This window comes from Xiphophorus couchianus, chromosome 18 (genome assembly GCF_001444195.1).
Source record: "Xiphophorus couchianus chromosome 18, X_couchianus-1.0, whole genome shotgun sequence".
In the NCBI taxonomy this organism is placed as follows: domain Eukaryota; kingdom Metazoa; phylum Chordata; class Actinopteri; order Cyprinodontiformes; family Poeciliidae; genus Xiphophorus; species Xiphophorus couchianus.
Window position 1 is genome coordinate 2,938,655 of NC_040245.1, and position 24,240 is coordinate 2,962,894.

Sequence of the window (24,240 nt, forward strand, 5' to 3'; positions counted from 1 at the left end):
GGTTCTGGTTCTGGTTCTGCACACAGGACGGACCTGAAGGCTGGTAGAATAACAGCAGATGTTTAATGCATTTTGCTTCTAAGCTGTTCAGTGATTTATAAACTAAGAGAAATATTTTAAAGTTTATTATCTATGAGTATTAGGGCCACGCTAAGGAAATAAAACAAAGTAAAATTACGAGAATAAATTCATAATAACATGATTTTATAATATCAAGTCATATTATAAATTTTATTATGACTTTATAACAATATAAAGTCATATTATTATGTCTATTATGACTATTATTATTTTATAATGTTATAAAGTGATAAGTTTTCATAATATTAAAATAATTTATATCTACTATGTTGTATATCTTAAGACTTTTTTATATATTACGATAAAATCCTATTGTGAGAATAAAGAAGTGACTTTATTTTCATAAAGTCACTTTTTTATTTATTCTCATATTATTATGACTTTATTCTTGTATTATTTCAACTTTATTTTTGTCTGGAGCATCAAACTACAAATCGCTGCTGCTGTCAAAAACTACAGGAAACATCCCAGCTCTGTAATTGTACATAAATATTAAGGTGCAGTCTTCTATTTTATTCATTACTAATTTCATGCAATAAAATGAAGAAAAAAGAGCAATACTAATTAAAGAATCATACATTGCAATTTCTTAGATTATTCTTTTTAAATTCAGTTGAGGTGAAACGATGAAAATGGCCGACCTTTACGTCATTCTTTGTGTTAAAATGTGAAAACTGATGTGAATATCTAATTATGTTTATAAATCTGGTTTGTTTTTACTTTTGTATTTTTTTACAACATCTCTTCCGTTTGCTGTTCTTTACATATAGTTAAAAACAAACGCTGACCATCTGTTTCTAAATTAGTTATGAAATTTAAAGCTTGCTAGGAAGAGTTGAACTGAATCAGCCGCATAATTGAAGCAGTTTCCTGAACTCCAGGGCAGAAGTGCTGAAAGTGAAACAGGAAGTCACCTATAGAGGTGCTGACTGGCAGAGTTTCTGGCAGGAACTGTGAGGAGAGCCAGCGCCTCTCTGACAAACAGCTGCTGGCTGTTGGAGAGATTCAGCGAAGCACGCCAGGTCGGCCGGGAGGGAGAAACAAACCGCCTTTTCTTCTGCAGACGAGGCCCTGATTAGCAATGAAGGTGGCGTGGAGACGTGACGTCAGCAGCAGCTAATCAATGCTAACACACGCGCTCATGTCTTCCCCTTCCCTCCATAATCGGCCTCCTCTGACCCACCGAGCGCCTCTCTTAACGCTGTGCTCTTCAGAATCCAGCTCACAGGTTTGGAGGTGAATTATGGAGAATTATCGAAGTGCAGATGACTCCATTTGTCTCAATCCTGCCAGGCTTTCTCAGCACGACTGCGCCTGGGGGAGAAGGAGAGGAGCAGGATTTGGATCGCCTGCCAGATTCCTTCTCTCCTGGGTTTTCAGGTTCACATTAAATGTGGGCAACATCCATTAACCAGGCATGAAAATGAAATGTTCTGGTTCAATTTGGAAGAAGTAGAAACAGAGTCAATCAAGTACTTACAACTACACTCACTGGGATTATTATCGATGTTTGTCATTATTTATGTGCAGAGGTGGGCAGAGTAGCCAAAAATAGTACTTGAGTAAGATTAAAACTACCACCAAGAACCACTGAAGGAAACGATATAAAAACATCTGAAGAAGTTATTTTGTTTAAATTAGTTTGGAGTTGAACAAATAAAAATAAAAAGGAAAAATATAAAAAATACTGTGAGATTTTAAACTTGACATTCCTGCCATTCTTGTCTCTGAAAACATGATATTTAAAAATCTGGATCCAAAACAAAGCAGCTGGAAGAAAAGAAGGACTTTTGTTCAGTCCCTGCAGAGTTTGCTGCACCGTTTGGACGAACGCAGTGAGTCAGACTGACAACTGACTGTTCTTACCCTGAAGAAACAAGAACTGCTTTCAGTATTCTTGTCAAAAAGCTGCATTAGCGATCAGAAAGCATCGTAAGTGCAGCCTGAAACCTTCTGACATTTCTCTATCTGCTGTCGTCTGCTGCTACAGAAGACCTCGGTGACAGTTTTCTGTTTTCCTCCTCATCCAGACCCAATCTCCTTATGTTTCATACTGCTTTAATTGCATGTGAGTCAGCTTGACTACCTCGGTGAGTCATGTCATTACAGAGCTTTCTCGTCCAGACCGCGGCCCTGCACAGTGTCAGCAGCACATTACTGCATTTTCTGCACAGTCGCTTAAACTTTCGGTGCGGACTCCCACGCACCGGAGAGGCGTTTGTGTCACCAAGGGGCCAGAATTTTAATTACGAGTCTGCCAATCAAAACAAAACGACTACATCACAGAGTAAAATCACATTCAGATGAATGGGGGGAATATTCAGCGGCTCAATGTGAGAAAGAAAACAGAACCGGTGCTCATTGTTAATCATTTCACAGTGTTGGTTGGTGTTCATCCTGCTAGCAGTTCCTCCAGACAAAAGGAATTTAGATGTATTAAATAATCATTGGTGGATTAGTTACATAAGTCTTATGTATTTGTAATTTTTTTAAAGTCATTCTAAATTCAAATGTACAAGCTAAGCTAGTCTTTTAAGTACAAGTGTAAAAGTGTAAGAATGCCTGCCAATAAACTAATAGCAATGTACAAAAGGTAGAATATTCAATATATAGAATATACGCTGAACTCGGGTCCAGAACCGCACGGCATTCTGGGAGATGTAGGCAGAGGGAAGACTTTAGCTGTTTATGGCTAGCTAAGCTAGGTTGGTGGAATCAACTCACTCACTTACTCTTTGGTTGCTTGGCAACAACTTGCCGGGTAAGAAGCAGTTTCAAATTGCCCCCACTCTCCCTCCCAACCTTGGTTACCTAGCAACAACCTGCTGAGTCATTCGCGCAGCAGCAGTTTGAAGCTTTGCCACAATTACGGCTTAAAAATAAATAATAATAATAAAAACAATGCAGTGAAGTGAAAAATGTGGATAAAAAGGGAGTTTGGTCATATTTAAGATATTTAAAACCAAAAATGATCAAAATTCATAATCGAGACCCAATTTCAAGGCGTTAAGGCATTTTTATAACAACTGAATTTAACATATTTACTTTATTATGCTACAAAATAGCACTATGTGCCTGGAAAATATATAATCTGTATATGTATGTATTTATGGAATATTCATATACAACTGCTACATTTGTTTTAGTGAGAAATTGACATCTTTCAGTCTTTTTTTGTCATCATCAATAATAAACTTTTGAGGTCTGGAGAGTATGACATGGAGATTTCTGGAGTTCAATGAAAAAACACGAAATACTACCAAGTATTTCAGGTCTGGTTTCTAGTGCAGATATCTTAGTACAACTCGAAATGACACAAACTAACATGTAACAATCAATGCTTGCATTTTGTCAGAATTCCTAGGTTTTCGTTTGTCCACCCCGTCTCTTGATGATTGACCACAAGTTTTCAATGGGATTAAGATCAGGGGAGTTTCCAGGCCATGGACCCAAAATCTCTATGTTTTGTTCCCTGAGCCAGTTAGATATCACCTTTGCTTTATGGCAAGGTGCTCCATCATGCTGGAAAAGGCATTGTTCATCACCAAACTGCTCTTGGACGGTTGGGAGAAGTTGCTCTGGGAGGACATTCTGGTACCATTCTTTATTCATGGCTGTGTTTTTAGGTAAGACTGTGAGAGAGCCGACTCCCTTGGCTGAGAAGCAACCCCACACATGAATGGTTTCAGGATGCTTTACAGTTGGCATGAGACAAGACTGGTGGTAGCGCTCACCTCGTCTTCTCCGAACAAGCTGTTTTCCAGATGCCCCAAACAATCGGAAAGGGGATTCATCAGAGAAAATGACTTTACCCCAGTCCTCAGCAGTCCACTCCCTGTACCTTTTGCAGAATATCAGTCTGTCCCTGATGTTTTTCCTGGAGAGAAGTGGCTTCTTTGCTGCCCTCCTTGAGACCAGGCCTTGCTCCAAGAGTCTCCGCCTCACAGTGCGTGCAGATGCACTCACACCTGCCTGCTGCCATTCCTGAGCAAGCTCTGCACTGCCTGTAGCCTGATCCCGCAGCTGAAACACTTTTAAGAGACGGTCCTGGCACTTGCTGGTCTTTCTTGGACGCCCTGGAGCCTTTTTGGCAACAATGGAACCTCTCTCCTTGACGTTCTTGATGATGCGATAGATTGTTGACCGAGGTGCAATCTTTCTAGCTGCGATTCTCTTTCCTGTTAGGCCATTTTTGTGCAGTGCAATGATGACTGCACGTGTTTCTTTCGAGGTAACCATGGTTCACAGAAGAGAAACAATGATGCCAAGCACCAGCCTCTTTTCAAAGTGTCCAGTGGTGTCATTCTTACTTAATCATGACAGATTGATCTCCAGCCCTGTCCTCATCACCACCCACACCTGTGTTAATGGAGCAATCACTGAAACAATGTTAGCTGGTCCTTTTAAGGCAGGGCTGCAATGAAGTTGAAATGTGTTTTGGGGGATAAAGTTCATTTTCTAGGCAAATATTGACTTTGCAATTAATTGCTGTCACGCTGATCACTCTTTATAACATTCTGGAGTATATGCAAATTGCCGTTATAAAAACTGAAGCAGTAGACTTTGTAAATATTAACATTTGAATCATTCTCAAAACATTTGGCCATGACTGTATATAAAATAATACTTTAACATTGTAATTTATTGGGTCTCTGTCTCTTTTAAAGGTTTTGTTGGCTCTAGTGGCCTTTATTTGATAGTTAATTGACAGGAAAGTGGGTAATGAGAGAAGGGAAAGACATGCGGCAAAGGTCGCCAAACCTGCGACGGCCGCGTCGAGGACTAAGGCCTCCTTATGTGGGTTGTGCTTAACCCCGGCGCCACCACAGCACACTGGGTCTCTGTCTCTTTAAAAACTCATGCTCTTTCTGAAAGCCCTCCTTCAGGAAGTCGTTACAACACGGCTCCTCCATTAACCTTTAACATTTTTACCAGCATTTGACTGAGAAGTAGCTCCTATAATGAGCTCAGCAGGTCCACCAGGTGTTTGCTAGTTGCTGCTGGCTAGTCTGAAGGAGCTGAGTGGGGGAGTTAAAGGGAAGGCCTCCTTTGTTAGCTGGAAGCTTGGAAATTACAAAACTGGAGCTCCAAGAAGGAGCTGTGTCCTCGAAGGCGGGGCTAGGTTCACCCAGGCGTTTTCACATCTGAGTGGTTGCCATGGAGATTAAAGGATTTCTCAAACATGCGTTAAAGAATCCAGGCAACACTCAGGTATGTTATAACATGATGTAAAGCTAAAAAAAATTATTCTACACAATATTGCCCTTTGAACATATTTAAATGAATCAATCTAAATTAACCGCAGCCCTCCTGTGAAGACTTTTTTACAGGGTTACTGTCACTTTAAGAATGAGAAACACTATTTTGCTCATGTAAGACTTTGCATTGATCTATTTTGCCTTGGGTTAAACTAAAACCCTGGTGAATGTTTCCTGTTTCATTTAGAAAATTTAAACTTTAAGAAAAACTTTCCATTTCTTCCTGTTTTTTGTTTTGTTGTTGTTGCTGTTGCTGTTGCTGTGAGCGTTTCTCTTGTCTGGATTCCTCCTGTTATCTTCCTCGTTGATCGTCGGTGATGATAAGGAATCAGAGGATGTAGACCTGCCGGTGGCCCCCAGGGAGCTCTTAATGCCCGCTCTGGTCCAGGTTCATCTGACTTTTTCTCCCTCATTAATCAAAGTAACTGTAATTGACTATTGATGAGCGGTTTAAGCTGATTCCACGTCTTTGCCTTCGGGTTAACACCGCTGTCTTTTTGATCCATTGCTCACAGTGGAGCCCAAAATGAGTGAAAGTCTGGAAGAAATAATGCATTTTACTCAACTTTACTCAAGTTTGACAGATATGTTCATTGATCCTTCTTTAGAGTCGATGAGATTTTCCGTGAAGGTTCATTTCATTGTAGTTTGTCCTGTCACTTCCAACGCCTCACTGCCTCATCCAAACCACGTCTGAGCGCTGATCCATTTTCCTGTTAGTTGTTGCTCCCCTGGTGCCTGTTAAGTTTTCTCTTTGCCTAAATTAATCTCCTGCCTCTTGACTGATGCAGCGGTAATGGAGACATAACTTTCTCCTGAGCGCTCTGGGCCTCTGAACCGAAAGGTTGCTTGAAAGCGCAGATCGATGTCGATTCCTTCGCGTTTCCTTTTAACGGGGAGGAAAACGTGTGCAAGTGGAACCTTCTGCATTTAGAAAGCTTATTAATTTAAAACCGTTTTTAACATTTAACCTGACGGTCAAAGGTGTTTTTGTTTTATGTCCTTCAGTGATAAAACTTTGAGCTAGTTTGTGATAACGGCCAGAAATAACTGTTACACTGTAAAATCTAACTAGTTAAAAAATATTATTTCAAAAGAAGTAAGCACAAGATTAGTGAGTAAAAAAGCATAATTTATTTTACATAAGCAGAACAACTAATAAAAAAAATTCTGTTCAAATTAACCAAATCAGTTTTCTTAAGAGTCTTTCCTCTTTCTCTCATTTCTTTTTTTTAAATTAAGGTTTTATTGGCTCTAGTGGCCCTCGCTGCCACTTCACACAATTATTAATTACATCAAATATTTGAAATAAATAATGTATAGAAATATTCTGTCTGATAAAATATACAGTAAAGATTAATTCACTCTCACTCTGGATCATCTCTGTCGACTATTTCTTTAATCATGAGTCAGATTGGATAAATTATTGGCTCCAGAAAAGAAAAAAAAAAAAACTCAGGTAAAGTATTTGTACTTGGGTACATTAAGTATTGAGTTATTTTCCAAAAAAGCACAATTATTAAGAACATTCTCGTTCTAAATGAATCCAACTCAAGTAAAGTTGGAAAAACTTCAAAATAAGGTCCTAAAAATGAGTCTTAGCAATTTGATGACAACATACTACTTTTAGTTAAATATCATGTCTGCTTTTACAGTGTAGACAGTCAGTCATCATTATATTACACAAACGCCTGACAGTTCAGGTGAATAAAAATATGTAAAAAGAGAAAAAAATTGGGAGAGTCTCATGAAAGAAACAGGAGACTCCTGACTGGACAGGTAAATATTTGATGGTTGTTTTTAGTCATATTTGTTCATTTGGGCATTTATTTGTAATAGAGCTGAGTCAATTAATCGGATTAATCGTGAATAATCACTGTTAATCAGATTAGGTGTAATTAATCATGATTAATTGTTGGAACAATTGTTGGCTAATTCAGTATCTTTGGTGCATTAAGGTTTTTGTGGAAACGCTAAAGACCAACTCAAACGAACGTTTCAAAACTTTTGTGCCAAATTGAGGAAATTATTTCAAGTTTTGTCGTTTTTATTAACTTTTTCTTATGTAAAAAACTCAAAATGAGCATAAAAAACATTGGCAGGAAAAACGGTTGACGGTTATTCTCTACTACAGGGGTCTCCAAACTGCGGCCCGTGGGCCATTTGTGGCCCTCGGACTGATTTCATGTGGCCGTCGACTGCGATTGAAGAATGGCACAAATTATTACATTTCTTTAGGATGAGAATTTCCACTGCAAATCTCCTCCTACAGCTCAAAGAATTTTTTTTTACTTGTATAATTTCATTTTTGTCTCACAATAAGTCGTCCCACAAACATCAGGTTTTTACTCAAAAAACAGATTTTGGTGAAACCAATCCATTATATTTGACTAAATACAACAAAGTTTGTAGAAGGAGATTCTTATTTTTGTTGCTGGAAATGAACTAAAAACATCTGATAAACATTAAAATAATAAAAATAATAATAAGGCCAAAATGTTAAATGATTGTAAACATTTATTTATTGTTGCCCAGGTAAAAGATAAATAATTCACTGAGAAATTTTTGTTGTTTTCCAGATGGGAAAAAAATGAAATTTTGGCCGTTGAGTACTTTCAACGTGGAGATTTTGGTTTAAAAAGTTTGGACATCACTGCTAAAATCCTTTATTTAATAAAAATGTTTAAAACATTTCATCTACAATCCCAGACAGGTTTTTTTTTCTGTTCTTTTTTATCCTGAAGCCATAAACTCTAATTACATCTTTCTAAATATTTAATATTTTCTTTTAATACTAATTTAAAAACTTCCACAAATATTGAATTTCTGACTCTACCACACTCTTCCTTCCTTTTCTTTAAAGATTTTTTAAAATATAAAATCTTAAATGTTTATCCGGAAGGTTTCTGCCAAAGCACGGCAGGAAATGGGGATTTAAATTTATATTAAATATATCACATCATAACGTTAAAAACTCAAAATATCCCTTCTCTTCAGTGAACTGTTACTATGACATAATGAATCACATATCAGATAAAAACATAGAGCAGTTTTTGATTAAAAAGGAAATCTTTTCATGAAGTTGAAAAAAATCTACACCTATTTTCTAAACTCTTCATAAAAGTTTAATTTGGGCCATTGTGTGTGTTTTATTATAAAATGATCTGTTGGTACTGCATGATTATTAAAGTTTTGCAGGTTTGCATCCAGATTTTATTTAGTAGAGTTTAGTTTTATTAGTTTTAGCATCAATCGTCTGACCTGAACTGGAAATGATTTGACTTTTAGATGTTTTTATTATTCCAGCATATGCACTGAAAATGTTTCTTTGGATCAACAAATACTCTAAGTTGTTACGGGTAATTTTATTAGTTTTGCTCAAAATGTCATTCTGAATTGAAGCTTAAAGTTAGCCGTAACAAATGTGAGTAATTCTTTTTAGGAATATTTTTTTCAGTGTGCAGAAGGAAACCAGTCAGCATTAAAACAGCCAAAGTGTTTAACTTCTCCAAATAATTTAACCATGAATATTTTATAATTGCATGAGGCTTTTGTTTCTCGCTGGTCATTGCAGTGGCACTCAGGATCTTTTTTCACTGCACATTCAATATTTCAAACAGGATTATGACTGTTTTGTTTTTTTAAAATTTGATATCTTCTGTTTTGGGTTTTCACTGAATGAGCCGTAAGAAGAATGAGACGCAGCAAACCTCCAGATTCACAGATGTTTTGTTCCAGTTGATGTATTTAAAAAAAAACTAACTTAAATGACCAAATTAGTAGTTGCTCGTCTTTTTTATATTTCCAGTGGATTTAGATATATTTTGAAAGCTGAAGATATTAAACCCTGTTGCTTTAAATGCAGTGCATGCGCAGCGCTATCTGTTGGCCGAACCGCAACAGGCTGAACTCAACAGATGGATGGACGCAGGCTCTTGGCACCTCGTGTGTGTGTGTGTGTGTGTGTGTGTGTGTGTGTGTGTGTGTGTGTGTGTGTGTGTGTGTGTGTGTGTGTGTGTGTGTGAACCTCATTTATGACTGTACAAATGTACAGAGCTTTCTCGTCAGGGTGACTTCCTTTGATTATCTGTCTCCCCCCTTCAGCCTAAAGACAGAAATGAATCATTTCAGTTTGATCAAATCGACTGGATTTAAACAGATTGTGAGAAATCTCACTGCAGAAAAAATGTGGAAGTTAGTATTTAGCAAGACTATTAGTGGCTTGTAAAAGTGTTTAAATCCCTTAAATCGGATTCATTTTGTCATTTTGAAACGAAGCGTCAACATGTTTTATTAGGATTAAGTGAAAATGTGATCCTAATAATTGGTGTGTGACACATTTGTATTCAGTTCCACTCAATTAATCGTTTGTAAAGCAACTTTTTCTAAAAAATAAATAAATAAAAAATGAAAAAGTACTTGTTCTATTGGCAGATAAATTATATAATCTGCCAGTGGAACTGGAAAATTTTCATCAATATAAAATAATTATTTACTTAAATCTAGTGTCCATATCCTGCTAAAAAGTTGCTTTTAAGATAGTTTGTCTTATTTCCAGTGTACTAAGATATTTACACCAGAGACTAGAATAAAAATACTTGGTAAGATGTTGTGCTTTTGCAGTGTATAAAGTGAGATGTTGTGTTTTTGCAGTGTATGAAGTGAGATGTTGTGCTTTTGCAGTGTATAAAGTGAGATGTTGTGTTTTTGCAGTGTATAAAGTGAGATGTTGTGTTTTTGCAGTGTATGAAGTGAGATGTTGTGTTTTTGCAGTGTATAAAGTGAGATGTTGTGTTTTTGCAGTGTATGAAGTGAGATGTTGTGCTTTTGCAGTGTATAAAGTGAGATGTTGTGTTTTTGCAGTGTATAAAGTGAGATGTTGTGTTTTTGCAGTGTATAAAGTGAGATGTTGTGCTTTTGCAGTGTATAAAGTGAGATGTTGTGTTTTTGCAGTGTATAAAGTGAGATGTTGTGTTTTTGCAGTGTATAAAGTGAGATGTTGTGCTTTTGCAGTGTATAAAGTGAGATGTTGTGTTTTTGCAGTGTATAAAGTGAGATGTTGTGTTTTTGCAGTGTATGAAGTGAGATGTTGTGCTTTTGCAGTGTATAAAGTGAGATGTTGTGTTTTTGCAGTGTATAAAGTGAGATGTTGTGTTTTTGCAGTGTATGAAGTGAGATGTTGTGTTTTTGCAGTGTATAAAGTGAGATGTTGTGTTTTTGCAGTGTATGAAGTGAGATGTTGTGCTTTTGCAGTGTATAAAGTGAGATGTTGTGTTTTTGCAGTGTATAAAGTGAGATGTTGTGTTTTTGCAGTGTATAAAGTGAGATGTTGTGTTTTTGCAGTGTATAAAGTGAGATGTTGTGCTTTTGCAGTGTATAAAGTGAGATGTTGTGTTTTTGCAGTGTATAAAGTGAGATGTTGTGTTTTTGCAGTGTATAAAGTGAGATGTTGTGCTTTTGCAGTGTATAAAGTGAGATGTTGTGTTTTTGCAGTGTATAAAGTGAGATGTTGTGTTTTTGCAGTGTATAAAGTGAGATGTTGTGCTTTTGCAGTGTATAAAGTGAGATGTTGTGCTTTTGCAGTGTATAAAGTGAGATGTTGTGTTTTTGCAGTGTATAAAGTGAGATGTTGTGTTTTTGCAGTGTATAAAGTGAGATGTTGTGCTTTTGCAGTGTATAAAGTGAGATGTTGTGTTTTTGCAGTGTATAAAGTGAGATGTTGTGCTTTTGCAGTGTATAAAGTGAGATGTTGTGTTTTTGCAGTGTATAAAGTGAGATGTTGTGTTTTTGCAGTGTATAAAGTGAGATGTTGTGCTTTTGCAGTGTATAAAGTGAGATGTTGTGTTTTTGCTGAGGTTATTGCTAGTTAAATGGACTCTGCGTGTTTGTTAGAGGGGGTAAGTGATCCTTGGCCTGGAAACGTTTGAGAAACGCTGCTACAGAACAATCAGAAGAAGAAAGAGAAAGAAACAACTGTTCGTTTTCAGCAGCAGCAGGTCTTCACAGGTTGTGACATTTCCACCTTTTCCAACGCCTCCATTAGCTTTGTGATGACTCTGCAGCCTGAACTTCAGGGGAGAAGGCGGGACAAAGAGGAGCCAAAGGTGTCAGCGTGAATCTGAAGGTCATGCAGCAGTGGGAGTCATTTCAGGTCGAGGTGTGTTATTCTTTTCGCTACTCTCTCCTGAAAGGTCAATCGGCGGTGAATATAGACTCAGAAAGTCTGAGGAGGCAGAAAATAAACAGATTTTTTTTTATGTGTCCCTGAAGTACTTGTGCTCGTTCCGTTCGCCCTGGCAGATGAAGCTCTTGGCCGTCTCTTGATGCCTGCCATCGGCGTCAGGCAGCAGCGAAGGTTTAGAAAACACAATCAGGGAGGAGCTGGCTGCAGCACCGAGCGGCGGCTGCTGCAGCACCGAGCGGCAGCTGCTGCAGCTTCGCTCCAGCTACATCAGGAATGGTTTCTCATTTCAGAATGTTTTCATTTGGAGGAAAACAGTAGCGCTCTGTTAGAAATCTGAGTCAGAAAAAACAATTTACACTGTGGCTGATAAACTTAAAAAAAGCTTAAGTCAGGGAGATAAAGATGGTTAGTCTCAGAGTTGGGTAGTAACTAGTTTCATTTACCGTAATTTTCGGACTATAAGCCGCTACTTTTCTCCCACGCTTTCAACCATGCGGCTTGTAGCCCGGTGCGGCTTTTCTGTGGATGTTTCTTCAACCACCAGGGGGCGCTCTTTAGCAGGAAGTGAATCATTGGAAGTCAAAATTGGAAATCAAAGAAGAAAGCGCTGATTTTCATTTAGAACAAACACATGCTAGCAGCAGGCAGGACGGAGGAATGTCTTCAAACTCAAACCCCTCATCCAGGAAACGACATGAAGAAGTTGATATGATGCAGCTTTAAGTTGAAGGCCATCGATCCGGCAGGACAGATCGATGACCGCTGGCTCGGCGCGAACGGATCCATGGTTCGGCGTTGGAGACGCAGGGCTGCGACCTCAATTATTTTTATGTCTCATGAGAATCAAACTGTTTTTTAAGACATTGAATTTATAAAACTGAATTTTTATCCTGTGCAAATATAAATATGGCATTGTTTTTATTTATTTAAATTTGCTAGAAAAAATGTTTCCTGCAAAAATTTGCCAGCAAGCAACACCGGTGCGTTGATCGGGGTCAGAGGTGAACTGGCAGATTATTTCATTTATAACTTAGGGAAAATGTTTTAGGTAAAATAATCTGCCACACAAACTAGAACTTTTTCATCTACATTAAAGAATTATTGACTTAAAATAACCTCCTATATCTTGCTGAAATAACTTCAGGTTAGTTTTGTCTTACATTTAGTGTACTCATATTTTTGCACTTGAAACTATAAAATACTTGGTAGGATTTTGTGTTTTTGCAGTGTAACAATACGAATCCAGACAAATTAGTCTCTTTAAAAGTTTTCCCACAGAAAACAAAACCATAAAAGCTTTCTCATCTGAAACTGCTTTTCTAACCTTTACATTAATAAACCATCTAATCTCTCACCGATTTGTTTTCAGTGTTTCATTAACTTTGCATGTGATCATCAGATCAACACCCTTTTAGTTTCTAGGTGTTTATTGATTTCAAACAAAAAAAGTAAAAACAAGAAAACAGTTAAATAATAAATAATAATGCCCGCTGATGTGGATTTTACATAATTAGTTTGAAAAGGAAGAAGGTAGAAGATACAGGATCTTTTTATACTCATCAACCAGATAAACTATTAAATTATTTAAGTTATTTCCACATCATGAGATTTGAACCTGCGTGCGCAAAGATTCAGCCAAAACATGGAATGACTAATGCATTTGACATTTTTATTTAGGCGTGTTACAATAAGCAATAAATCAATTAATCAGTTAATCGCATGATAATTTGTATGATTTATTGTTTTCTCTCCTTCTACCAAAAACTGGAGGATAAAAGTCTTCAGTCTGAATTAGCTCTTATTTTTTACAGGTACTTTATAATTAGTTTAATTTGTTGTTTTGTTTGTTTATTTTGGATGTTTAAATTGTCTTCCATTTCCAGAGTTTGAAGTTTGTCGAATTTTGAGAATGTGTTCTTCTCATGTTACTTGAAAATCGTCTCAAAACATCATTATTATCGTGTATCGCGATAACTTCTGGGATGATTTATCGTCCAGAAAAATGTGTTATCGTGTCAGTCCTTTGTTTTCACATGTGAGCTATGAACAGGAGAACGGATGTTTTGATCTGAGGATGTTTGTAAAATGTTTCTCTGGTTGAGTTGCTGCTTCAGTTGATCGTTCTACCAGCTGCCCAGCAAAAAAAAAAAAAAAACACTTAAAAAAAAAAATATGTAAGAGGATTCGTCTTTTATTTTTAACTTTCCTGCTCATCTCTCTCTCGCTCTTGTTGCAGTTTGACATGCAGCAGATCACCCTGGAGGAGCTGAAACACATCCTCTTCTACGCTTTCCGCGATCACCTGACCATGAAGGACATTGAGAACATCATCATCAACGAGGAAGAAAGCCTGAAGGAAAACTCCGGGAACTGTCAGACGGAGTTTGAGGGAGGTGAGTGAAAGTCCCTGGGCTAATTTCACACGCAAGCACTTTAGGCACATGGACGTGTCACAGACAGGCGCTGGGCGCCGCGTGGGCAGAGAGAGGGAGGAACTTATCCCGGCTGTCAGAAAGGATTTAAGCTTTCTCATCAACATCTCCAGCCAACAGAGTCCCAGCACACCTGCTGATTTATTGATTTGGGGCGTTTGTGAGGACGAGTGTCAGTTGGTCAGCTGTTCAGCTGTGGCTCGCATGAAATATGCATGACTCCTCTCTGCACCAACAGCCATCCGAAATTTATGGATGTGAGCGCAGCAGAGGGTATTCTAGGACTCTCTCTCTCTCTCTTTTCTCTCCATTAAAACAGCGAGTGTCATTGTTTCTTCTAAGCTAATTATCATTCAGCTTTTTGAAATGCCAGCTTTCGATTCAGATCCAGTGACTCAGCCTCCACAGTCATTTCTGTTCACGGTCTTCATACGTTTTTAAAAAAAACAACAACTTATAAATATTAGCTGCAGAAGAAGAGATATTTCAGGAAATATGTTTTGATGTGCCAGCTTTTAATCTCAAAGGATGAACTGTAGCCGTTTGTTTTCTTATGGTACAAGGACGATCGATATCCACAGTAAAATGAGACCCAAAAACAGCATTTTACTGCAAATATCTGTATTTTTAAAATACATATTGTTGTAATTATAGTTTTCTTAATAAAACCAAGTCAATTGAAACAAGCAGTTCTTGGCATTGGTGAAAATAAACGCTGCTGAGTGTTCATTAGCGTCGATGCAAGCAGGAGTTCAACTAGTTGAAACATCTGATAGAGTTTATCAAAGTAGTTGCAGATTCAGTTAAACACTGCAAACACACAAAATCTCACCAAGTATTTTTGTCTGGTTATAGTGTAAATAACTTCGCAATCTTGAAATAAGACAAAACTAACTTAAAAGTAACTTTTCAGGAAGACATAGAAGATTATTTTCAGTAAGTCATTCTTTAATTTTGATGAATAATTTCTAGTTCCACTGGTAGAATGTTCCGCCGTTACCTAGCAACACCAGCCACGCCCAGCCCGTTACCTAGCAACACCAGCCACGCCCAGCCCGTTACCTAGCAACCCAGTTCTATTTCAACTGGCAGATTATTTCACTTATACTTATACTTTTTCACTATGTTATGAGTTAAATAATCTGTCGGCGGGACAAATAATTTGTCATCAATAATAGGGAATTATTTATTTAAAACAAATTCCTATATCCGAAAGATAACTTTTAAGGTAGTTTTTTCTTATTGATAGTGTACTAAGATGTTTGCACTAGAAACTAGACTAAAAATACTTGGTTAAATTTTGTGTTTTTGCAGTAAAAATAGTGAAATGAGTCTAGTTCTGTGTACCACTAAAAAAAACATTAAAAATAAAAAGCAGATACTCTATGGTGAGATGATGTCAGTCTTTAGATTGAAGAGTCTCATCTGTTGTATTGTTTTTGTGGTAATTTTATCTTTTTAAAATGTTTTTTCTTCATGGCAGTGTGTGCTGTTCTTATTCTTCTTAACAAGCAGTTGGTTATTTGTTTTATATATATTTTTTATATTGTTAAAAATAATAATTTACTGAAATGTCTTTCGGACTGCTAAGTGGATCATTGGCTTGAAAACCAAGCCAGACCTTTGGAAATCTAAATCATGAACTTACATTTTAATAAATTATTTCTTTATTTATGTTTTGGCTTTTCCGAACTGAAATCATGCTAACATTCTTTTGCCATTAAAGTTGTACTAAAACGTTAGCATTTAACCTTAAAGCCGAAACACTAGGATGGTTTTCTCTGATGTGACCCAGAAATTTGTGCTAGCACTTTAGCCTAAATGTTTATGCTAACACATTCGGTAACTTACAAACCTTTGAATTAAAACTTTGTTGTGTGTGAATAAAAATACCATTCACTTATTACTTAACGTTTTTCAGATAATATAAATTGTGCTTTTTAAACCTTGAAGCATTAGCATAATATTCTTCTATGTAACTTAGAAAGTCATGCTGACGTTTGATTAAAAAGGCTGTATGCTAATGTAAACAGTTAGCTAGCATCTTTTAGTCGAAAATGTTTCGCAGTGTTTTTACACAGAAAATAAATTTAAGGAAAGTGATAACATTAGATCTTATGCATGTGCTAATCATGTTCATGTCGGACATTTAGCTTTGGATTTTAAACATCATTTTAAAAACTGCACCAGTCACCCTAAAGCTAATGTTGTTGTCAAACTTTAAAACATTTTTGGTGGAAACCAACTGACCAAAAACATTTTCTTAATTATTTTGCAGTTCTGAAATGTCATTCAGTGAGTGTTCACTGCGATTGATGTATTGTTTGCTCTGAAAGCTTATTAGGAAAATGCAACTTTCTCTCTGACATCCATTATAGCATTAATTCATTAATAACATGATGGTAAAAAACGCTGAGTCAGCACGTCACCAGTTCCTGCATTTCTAACAGGAAAAATCGATGATCAAGATCACAACAGACATTATGATGCTGCAGGTCAGGGATGTCAAACTCATTTTCATTTGGGTCAGATTAAAATCATAAATGCATTGATTAAACCCTTTCAAAACTGTTAAAATATTAATAAAAGCTGTCTATATTTGATACGTATTTCTTAAAATGAAATAATGTTGAACATCTTTTCTCATTGATGAGTTTCTCCATGACTTTGCGATTGTTTTTTGTGATTTTTTGGAATAAAAATCTATATTTCCACTTTGTATGACGGCAAATGTGACATTTTTTTACTTGCCATGTTGATCACAGATTATAGCTTCACATCAGGTGAGGCTGAGGCAGCAGTGTAAAAGTAAAGAAATGCTGCCACCTGCAGGTGGGAGTTAGCATCACTTAACTTAAATTAGTGCGAAAAACTGGAGGGACAGCAGGCCGGATTTGGCCCGCGAACCATGAGTTTGACACATGATTTAAGGTGTCAGCGTTTCCAGTGAAATTCTGGTCTTTTCTTTTCATTTATAATCATCTATATTTCATTTTTAGAGGAAAAATGAACAATAAAGTCTCTATAATCACCACCTGCATGAGAGTTCATTGATTAGTTTTACCAGAACAACAGAGTAGCTGTAAAAAATTATTTGGTAAAAAGTGCTGAGTAACTGATCAAATTATCAATCATTTAATATTTAAAAATTCCATCATCAGACGTATCAAAATATAAAAGTTAAGTGGAAATTTTGGTATTTTAAGGACCAAAATGACAATAATTCATATAAGTAGCAAAAAATTACAAAATCAGGCAGAAGAAAATGTTTCTTTCAATAAAAAAACTTCTGAAACTTTAACAGAAACTGCAGGTGTGAGTCTGTGTCTGGTGGATTTCTGGTTAAAACATGTTTGTTTTCCATTCACAGGGTAGAAGATCCAGAGATTTTACTCAAGTAAAAGTAGAAATACTTCATAATAAAATTACTCAAAGTACAGCGTAGCAAAAATATTCCTATAAGTACTTTTTTCCCAAAAAAGTTACTCCAGTAAAAGTAAGTACTTACTACCCGACTAAAACTCATGAAAATGAGTTTGACACCCCTGGTTTATACAAAACAAAATAATTCTTAGATACAAAGATTTTCGCCTTTTTTAGAGCCTCCTGTCACTTTAAATCCAAATAAGCTGCTGCTGACCACGCCCCTCAACTCAACGTTGACACTCACATGTGAAAATGGCTGCAACTGACACGCAATTTTAGAACCATACACCTTTGAAAAGCAGAAGTAGAGCCTCCTGCACAACCAACAACAATGCAACAAGTGGTATCTGGATGGTAAGTCCACAACAAAACACCTGTCTTTTCCAGCAGCCATTGTGCAGCTGAAATGTGCTGGAACTCTGGTCGGGTTGCTAGGTGATGAAAAGAGTTCCATTGGGGTTGCTAGGTAACAGTGCAGTGCCCATCGAATGAGACTTAACAACTGAGAGATATTTGAAACGGCTCATTTTCCAGACACCAAAAAACATGAACTTGTTGCCAAAAGCTGTTTTTTTATGCTTGGGTTGTTTTTGGAAGCAGTAGAAACAAAAACATGCAAAATGTGAATTTTGCCTAACACGTCCCGTTTAATTTTGGCTGCTTGTAGGACGTCCGCCGGCCAACAGAAGGTCCAGGTAATTGGACTGAGAGCTAATGTCCAGAACAGAAATCTCCCTCCGTCGTTAATGTCCAGCAGCTCAACATCTGTTCATTCCAGTAGCAACACGTTGAGCTCAGTTTGGCTTCCTGCTAGATGCAGTTAGATTACCGGTTATGTTGTAGAGCGCAGTTTTTGTCTCTTCAATGAAACTTTTTATGTAGAGCTTGTTTTATGCAGTCAAAGGTAACATAAAGCACTTTACAGAGGTGATAAGAGAAGAAGTGACGTAAAACTGCTGAAATCATAAGATACACATCAGATATGGGTAACCCTTTTGCATTTTGAAAGCTGGTGGTTTACAGTGTTGAAAACATATTTATACCACTTAAACGTTTTGCAATTTTTGACAAGTTACAAACGCAAACTTAAGTAACTTCAGGTTGGTAAGAGCTGATGGAAAATGCAGAAAAATGGAGGAAAAACCAGAAAATCTGCAAGAAAAATCCCTGAAAATGAAGCATTTCTTGATTTAATTGGAAAATTTACAAAGACAGTTTATAATTGACAGATTTTAAACAATAAATACAATATAAGATTAATGCAACGTATAACAACAAATGACATTTTGTAAAATTGTAGGAAAATGGTTAAAAAAAATAACTGGGAATTATAAAGAGAGATTAAGAAAGTATTTTAAGGCTCAATCTCCACTACGTTGGATATCCAGCACAGAATTTTAAAATAGGTTGTTATGAAGTTATTTTGTAGAAATCTCAGATATTCGCTTAGTCCCTAAAAATCTCAAATGTCAGCTGAAAAGGTTAGTAAAAGCTTGTTGAACCGTCAACAGAAACATGAATCCTTATTTTGCCTGAGTCATGCTCAGGACCTTCTTCTTTTGGCTTTTTATGTGGATGTTGCTCTTTATCACGACCTGCTGGTGAAGCAGAGGCATTACAAGTCTTTTTCTGTTGCTCATGTTTCAAATCCAGAAGGAAAAAAATCCCCGTCTTTTATAGCAACCTGTCACATTATTACTTATGTCGTGTGAACGTGTTGAGTGATGTCACTCAGGCCAAACCAGCCGACTAACGAGCCTCAAATATCCGGTTCCTCTCTTGGTCAGAAGTTGGTATCTTCAGCAGCCAGGAAGCGTTTTGATGACTTCAGCAGGTCTTGGATTAAGATGTAAAAATAGCCTGAGTGAGAGCTGAGGTCACCGCGGGTCACTGGCCCAGCTCGCATGACTACTGTCGGCGGGTGAAATCATTTCACTTCAGTCGTCTGAGATGAAGATGAAGAGCTGAACTACATGCTGGTACCAGAGGAGGAGAGAAACGGAAAACATGGAGGAAAACACGATGAATGGAGATTCAGAAAGACATTAGTGTGTATTCAACCAATAAATTGTTATTTACTCAGTGTATTATTATTGCTATGTAGCAATAATTTCTATTTTGAATGTATTATTATCATTATTGTACTATTATTATTATTATTAGTAGTAGTAGTAGTAGTACGCTTTTTTTTAATCACTTTTTAAAATGTTCTTAGTAGTAGTAAGTATGAGATTATTAAAATTACCAATAATATCAACTGTATTATTTGTAATGATAATAAATAATAATAATATTAATAATAATACATTTAAAATAATATATTACAGTCTATTATTATTTTAGCAATACAAATATTTTATTTCTTGAATAATGTTTTAGCAATAATAAAACATTATTTTCTATTATATATTCCAATCATTTCCATTTTAAATGTGTTATTAATAGTCGTAGTTGTATGCTTTTTTAATGTAACATTTTAAATGTATCAGTAGTTATATTAGTATCTGTAGTAGTGATAGTAGTTCTACTAGTAATACTGAGTGCGGCATTATTTATATATTTAATAACATATAAACATTACCAGTGGTATTATAATCATTGATATTATTACTATTTTGTATGTTTTTATTTTCATGTCAATTTTAAAAATATTATCACTATTATTAGTAGGAGTAAGTCTGGCATTATTTCTATATCAAATAATAACACAAACATTATGAATGGTATAATATAATAATAATAATTTATGTTATTTTTGCATTTTTATTGCTCTTTTGCAAACATTATATTTCATATAGTCATAATAATGAAGGAAACCAAACACTCAAGTTACTTGAGTGTTTGGTTTGTCTTATTTCATGTGCACTAACATGTTTACATTAGAAACTAGACCATTTGTGTTGTTGAAGAGGGAGCTCCAGCACATTTGGTCAGCTGGTTGTGCCGCTGTATAATGGCTGCTGGAAAAGACAAGTGTTTTGTCGTTGACTTTCTATCCAGAAAGTGGTTGATCCATTCTTGTTGGTTGTACAGGAGGCTCCTCTTCTGCTTTTCCAAGATGTACAGTTGTAAAATTGAGCATCAGTTTTTTACTTGAGTGGTTGGTTTGGGGGCGTGGCCAGCTCCTTTAACTCGCTGAAAAGTTACTTTTAAGTTAGTTTTGCCTTATTTCAGGTATACTAAGATATTTGTACTACAAAACTAGACCAAAAATACTTGGTAAGATTTTCTGTTTTTGCAGTGCATGTAGACAGGAAAACGTTTTTACTGTATTTTGATTTAGAAAGTGTGTGTACTTTAATGCATAGAAACACCGGATTGGGAATAAACTCTTACAGACTTGTTTTGTTCTGTCTGTTTGCATTATTCCTGTCAAATAAACAAATAAATCAAATTAAATGTGAAGCAACTTGAGTTGCCGGTTGCCATACAAACTTGATTGAATCCGTCTCTACGCAGACGAGCGCGTGTTTTTGTGGACTCTTATTTTACCGTCTTCTCTCTTCGTCTTCTTCTCGTTCCAGTCCACCCGTCGAAGAAGAACCGTCAGACGTGCGTGAGGAAGAGTCTCATCTGCGCTTTCGCCATGGCCTTCATCATCAGCGTCATGCTCATCGCAGCCAATCAGATGCTGAGAAACGGCATGGAGTAGCCGGGTGGAGCCAGCCTGCATGTGCATGCCTGGTGGGTGAAGCCGTGCCGCTGTAGACAGAACTACCAGGCACAGCAATCCAAGCCGTCAACCAGGAAAAAAACACGCTTTGTTTTTCATTTCAACGCCTCCAGTTGACCCAAACAAACCCGCCATGAAGCCAGCATGAGGAGGCGCCCGAGACTCCTCCCCCTTTACTCCGACAGGGACTTTAAGGGCTGACATCACATCCACTGTCGTCTCTGTTTCCCTGATGCAATAATTCAAGCCGAACATTTAGAAACGAGTGCTGGAGTTGAGATCCGCTCCAGACGGGAGGCGGGCCCGGCGCCCAGCAGGAGGCTGATGAACTACGCCGGGACGAGCGCCACCGAAGCACACCAACATGGCCGCCTGGTTCCTGCTGGGCCGCCGTACTTCAGCTCTCTGATTAACTGCTGACTCTGTGGGCCGGCGTTAGGAAACGGTGAGAGAAGTTTCTGAATGAGAGCGGATCATTTCCCCCTGCTGGATGCCGGTCCGCCGAACGCTGACCAGAACCCGACCGCTAATGCTTCAGAGAGCTGAAACCGTGGCTTCACCTGAATTAGATGCAAAATGTTTGTATCTACACACGTAAATCATTGATTCAATCGAGACGAATTCATTCTGTTTAGACATGTTTTCTTCAGAATAAGTAGCAAATAATCAGAATCAGAGATTTGAATTGTTATAAAGCTGGATTTACTTACATCTTGTCACAACTAATTAACCTGGAGGTCTTTGATTCCATCCTTCATCTAATTTAAAAATGTCACTCTAGTTAAATTAGTTATTTATTTCACCTTTCTATTTATCGTTTGTTTTGGCTTTCAGAGTTTTCATCCTCTTTTCACTTCAAAAACACAAAATTTTACCAAGTATTTTTGATTTAGTTTCTACTACAAACAGCTTAGTTCACTTACAATAAGACAAACTGACTTACAAGCAACTTTTTAGTTAGAGACAGAGGTTTATTTTAAGCAAATAATTCCTCAATATTGATGAAAATTTACTAGTTTCTTTGGAGTAAACAATTTATAACAAAAATATAAATGAAATAATCTGGGATTAAAACTAGATTTGTTTTTTCAATATTAAGAAATTGTTGACTTAAAACAAGTCTCCATTTCTTGCCAAAATTTCTTGTAAGATTGTTTTGTCTTATTTCAGGTGTAATAAGATATTTGCACTAGAAACTAAATCAAAATACTTGGTAAGGTTTTGTGTTTTTGCAGTGTTTCTTTTTAATCAAGAAAGTCTTAAAGTCATGCCCAAAACTAAGTCAATAATTTCACCATGTTTCTAGTGCAAATATCTCAGTAAACCTGAATTAAGACAAAACTAACTTACAAGTAACTTTTTAGGAAGATATATCAGCTGGTTCTAAGTTCATAATTCCTTAATGAATTTTTATGTTTTTTCTAGAAAAATGTCTGAGATAAATCAAAATTTTTTGAGTTTTTTTTTGTAGAAATTGACCTTTTTCTGTCAACACTGGTCCAGATACTTTTTCATCAATATTAAGAACAAAATATTTGTAAATTAGTTTTCTCTTATTTCAGATGATCTAAGATATTTGCACAAAAATACTTGGTAACATTTTATGTTTTTTTTTGTTTGTTTTGTTTTTTGTCTTTCACTTTGTTGAAGTTTGGACTTGGACTAGGCCAGTGCAAGCCTTTGAGCCTGTCTGTGTTTTGTTTCATTGTCCTGTTTGGACTGAGCCTCAGGATGGAGGAAGTTGACGTTAGGCTGCAGAACGAGCCCAGATCACCACCCGGCCCCCGCCGTGCTGACATCAGCTGTTTGTCTCGTTGTTTTAGTTTGGGGATTCTGACCAACATCTCTGCTGTTGTCGTCTCACTTCTAGACGGTTTGTGATGCAGCTTTAACTTGTGCTTTGAAATAGACGGACCTCTGCTGATCAAAGCTGGTTAGCTCTGTCGTTTCTTAACGAGGTTCATTCATCGTCTAACATGCCGACTCAGGGCTGTAGAGTCTGACATTGAGCTCTCAAGTTTTTCTAATCTCTCTGTGATTTCGCTTGAACGTCGACTCCTGGGGAAATTAGCGGCTGTCGTAAATGTTTTCCACTTGTGAATAATTTTTCTCTATATAGAGTTAAGACTTAAATTTTTTCTTGTTTACTCCAGAGCAGCAAAACGTCTCCTTCCCTCTGCTTTTGATGAAAAGCTTGTGAAACAACAAGGGGTGCACTTAGTTTTTCTCATAACTGTTTATATTCATTTTAGCTGTTTTTACCTGCAGATACTTTATATCGGGCTATTCAATCTGTTTTTTCTGTTCTTGCAGCATAAAAATATTACAACGATGTTTTAGGACCGTCGTAGAGAGAAAAGGGGGAGGAATTTACACCAAAAAAACAACAACAAAGAACTCAGAAACTTTTGAAAAAAAAAATTATTTCTGAGTTTGAAAAGTTAAAAATCTTCCAGAAAAAAAACTTTGAAATTGTTATTTTAATCTCGGAAAATTTCTAGAGAAAAAATGAAAATTTCTGAGTTTCAAAAGTCAAACATTTTCTAGAAAAATTACAGAAATTTTGAGCTTGGTCTGAGAAATTCCCTGGACAGAACTTAGAAATTTCAGAGTTTGAAAAGTAAAAAATGTGCTAGAAAAAAATTGAGATCAGGCCCAGAAATTATCTAGAAAAATATAAAGTTTCTGAGTTTGAAAAGTTGAACATTAGACTTTTCAAGTGTCAATTTTTCATCTTTTTTACTTATCTATGTTTTACTTTTCCAAGTTTTTCTAGGAAATGTTTGACTTTTCAAACTCAGAGATTAATCTGAAAATTTCTGATTTTTTTCAAGCAAATTTCCAACTTGTCAAACTAACAAAAATATTTATGATTTCTAGAAGATTTCTAATAAAAATATCTTGCTTTTTTCTTGCAAAATGTTGACTTTCCAAACTCATGAACTTTCATGTTTTCTTCTGTAAAAATTTCTAATCTAATTTTTTCCTAGTGTGTTTTTCCTACCAAATACCCGATTTGTCAAGCTAAGAAAATTATTTATGTTTTCTAGAAAAATTCTGAGAATAATCTAAAAATGTATGAGTTTATTCTTGCAAAGTTTCAACATTTCAAACTCAGAAATCTAGTTTTTCTAGACATCTTTTGCCCTTTCTTCTATCTAAAATGGCGCTGGAGCGCCGTGGTAA

General features: G+C 36.5%; 1 protein-coding gene across 3 annotated transcripts in view; it reads left to right on the forward strand.

Moving 5' to 3' along the window:
* The window catches only part of caln1 (calneuron 1), an 80,180-nt gene extending 58,065 nt beyond the window's left edge, over positions 1 to 22,115 (forward strand). For 2 of the 3 annotated variants that reach the window (XM_027999641.1, XM_027999639.1), the window contains exons 5-6: positions 13,760 to 13,916; positions 20,906 to 22,114. In XM_027999641.1, the coding sequence (XP_027855442.1) occupies positions 13,760 to 13,916; positions 20,906 to 21,033 (285 nt within the window). In that variant the 3' untranslated portion in view covers positions 21,034 to 22,114. Of the gene's footprint in view, positions 1 to 13,759; positions 13,917 to 20,905 lie in introns of all 3 variants that reach the window. The other variant, XM_027999638.1, reaches the window with a different exon arrangement.
* The last annotated feature ends 2,125 nt before the right edge of the window (positions 22,116 to 24,240 follow it).